At 44.2% G+C, this 2,866-nt stretch overlaps 1 protein-coding gene across 2 annotated transcripts; it reads right to left on the reverse strand.

The window, feature by feature from the left end:
- Positions 1–221: 221 nt before the first annotated feature.
- ACTBL2 (actin beta like 2) lies at positions 222–1,352 on the reverse strand. 2 transcript variants are annotated; one of them, XM_027606575.1, is made up of 2 exons: positions 1,224–1,352; positions 222–1,097 (listed from the first exon to the last, which is right to left on the reverse strand). In XM_027606575.1, exons 1-2 carry the CDS (start codon positions 1,350–1,352, stop codon positions 222–224), a joined length of 1,005 nt encoding a protein of 334 aa, XP_027462376.1. The 2 variants fall into 2 exon arrangements, with proteins under 2 accessions (XP_027462376.1, XP_027462374.1); XM_027606573.1 differs by having other exon boundaries at positions 222–1,352.
- Between the last annotated feature and the right edge of the window lie 1,514 nt (positions 1,353–2,866).

A 2,866-nucleotide genomic window follows, 5' to 3' on the forward strand; every position in this document is an offset into this window, starting at 1 on the left:
AAGAAAATAGAATACGGAATCAGAATTCTCCTTGAGTTGATAAAGGTCAAGATGTAGTCAGCTGGGCAGGAGCCCACAATACTCTAATGGAGATCAGTTTGCTGGTTCTACACTAGCAAGAGCAGAGTATTTATCTTGACTCAATGGAAAGTGGATAAAAGCAGTACCATCAGTATGACCTAGAAAAGGAAAAAATGTAAACCTATTAGCATGAAGACCATTCAGAAACATTTTCTATGAACTATGGGAGGACCAGCCTCATCATATTCCTGCTTACTGATCCACATCTGCTGGAACGTAGACAGGCTGGCCAGAATGGAGCCCCCAATCCAAACAGAATACTTCCTCTCTGGGGGAGCTATGATCTTGATTTTCATGGTGCTAGGTGCCAGGGTTATGATTTCCTTCTGCATCCGGTCAGCAATGCCAGGGTACATAGTGCTGCCTCCAGACAACACGATGTTGGCATATAGATCCTTGCGAATATCTACATCGCACTTCATGATGGAGTTGAAAGTTGTCTCATGGATCCCACTGGACTCAATGCCCAAAAAGGAAGGCTGGAAAATGGATTCAGGGCATCGAAAGCGTTCATTCCCAATGGTGATCACTTGCCCATCAGGAAGCTCATAGCTCCTTTCAAGCGAGGAGGATGCAGCAGCACTGACCATCTCTTGCTCAAAGTCCAGGGCCACATAGCACAGCTTCTCTTTGACATCACGAACAATCTCCCGCTCGGCTGTGGTGGTGAAGTTGTAGCCTCGTTCTGTCAGAATCTTCATGAGATAGTCAGTCAGGTCTCTGCCAGCCAGATCCAGGCGTAGAATGGCATGAGGCAGGGCATAACCTTCATAGATGGGCACAGTATGAGTAACCCCATCCCCAGAATCCATCACGATGCCTGTGGTCCGCCCCGAGGCATAGAGGGACAGCACAGCCTGGATAGCCACATACATGGCCGGTGTATTGAAGGCCTCAAACATGATCTGAGTCATCTTTTCCCGGTTGATCTTAGGGTTGAGAGGTGCCTCGGTGAGGAGGATGGGATGCTCATCCGGTGCCACACGGAGCTCATTGTAGAAAGTGTGGTGCCAGATCTTCTCCATGTCGTCCCAGTTGGTGACTACTCCATGTTCAATGGGATACTTAAGGGTCAGGATGCCTCTCTTGCTCTGAGCCTCATCCCCCACGTAGCAGTCCTTCTGGCCCATGCCGACCATGACCCCCTGATGCCGGGGACGCCCTACCATGGAGGGGAACACAGCCCGGGGGGCATCGTCACCACCAAAGCCTGCCTTGCACATCCCTGACCCATTATCTACCACCAAGGCAGACAGCTCATCATCAGTCATGGTGCTGGCTGGAATCTTCCAGACAGGTGAACAGACGTTAAATACAGAGTAAATAGCAGACGACGGTGTCAAGGGAGAGAATGAACAGGCTGAAACACTCTAGAACTGCCTTCGGAGAGGGGATACTGTGCTGAGATGATAGGTATTTAAAGGTACACCCTGGCCCCACCCATGTCCTGCCCCACCAGTTCCCAGCATTTCTGGGTGGGGTTGCCTTTGAGGTATTAGTAATGATGATGATGATTATATAAATCACTAGTAGACCTTCCTTCATAAAGAGAAAATTGGCTACCAAGTGGCCAAATCTGAGGTTACTGTAATTAGGCAACCCACACATGGTTGTCAGCATGCATTGGCTCAGTCTCTAGATAACAATGCTGCTGCAGTGGGGGGTGTCAAAGCAAGATGAAAGAAAGCCAGTGTGAGGTATGGGAACACTGCTGGGAGGACCACTCCCTGCTCCTCATTTTACCCTCTGGGCCCATTTTCTCCGCACTAGTTTTAACTTTTCATTCTTAATATATTGTTCTTATGAGGAGCCCACTGCAGAAAACTTCACCTTTTGAAGATCTTCTTTCCCACTAAGGTCCTAATCCCACAGGATGTCGTCATGACTGGAATTATTTTAATGGATGAAAATAATAAATGGCCAAGGGTGGCCTGACAGCCGTTTGTGTTGTGCAAAATCTAGGGACATTTAATAGACTTCTTATCCATCAGAGAACAACTAAGAGCAATCAAGTGATCACTAAAGTAACCCACTTCAGATTTTCTTTCTTGATACAAATTCCCAACAACCAAATTATATTAAGCACTTACTATGCCCAGAACTTGGGTTATTGGGTCCATGTTGACTAAATAGAGGCTCAATGACTAACTGTGTTATGTGATTTATTAGATAAAATGCAGATTATAAAAATTTTATTTGTAATAACTCTTTAGTTGTACAACAATGAACATAATTAAGTGATAAGATAAATTTTAAAATGATGTATTTGAGCTGATCTTTAAAACAGTTGATCTTCAAGATTCATGTAATGTATTATAACATCATTCCTCTCTATGGTTATGAAAATGTACATACTTAGAATAGTATTAGCTTTCCTTCGATTTTAGGATATACAATATTTACACCCTGATCCTTTCCTAGTAATAGTTTGTTTGCATTTTATTTTCAACATAAAGATATAGATGGTCTAGTAAAATGTGTATCTAGAAACAGCGATTATGAAAGTTCATTACTTTGCTCCCATTGTGCTATGTAAATAGGAGATAATCTCCCTGTCATCTCTTCTAAAGCGAAGCAGTTTTTCATGCCCACATCTGTGTTCTCTGTAATCACCTTCATTTTGGTTAATTAATGAATTAATTAATTGTCACTTTGTAACAAGTAGCAGCAGCCCTGTAGTAGCTTGACAGAGGTGTACCTTCTAGTTCAAGGCCAGGAGAACTAGCTGGCTGGTGTCTTTGCCCACGAGCCTCTTGGAGAATCATGGTAACACCAGGCTGTGAGT

The sequence above is a fragment of the Zalophus californianus genome, chromosome 5 (assembly GCF_009762305.2).
Source record: "Zalophus californianus isolate mZalCal1 chromosome 5, mZalCal1.pri.v2, whole genome shotgun sequence".
Classification (NCBI taxonomy): domain Eukaryota; kingdom Metazoa; phylum Chordata; class Mammalia; order Carnivora; family Otariidae; genus Zalophus; species Zalophus californianus.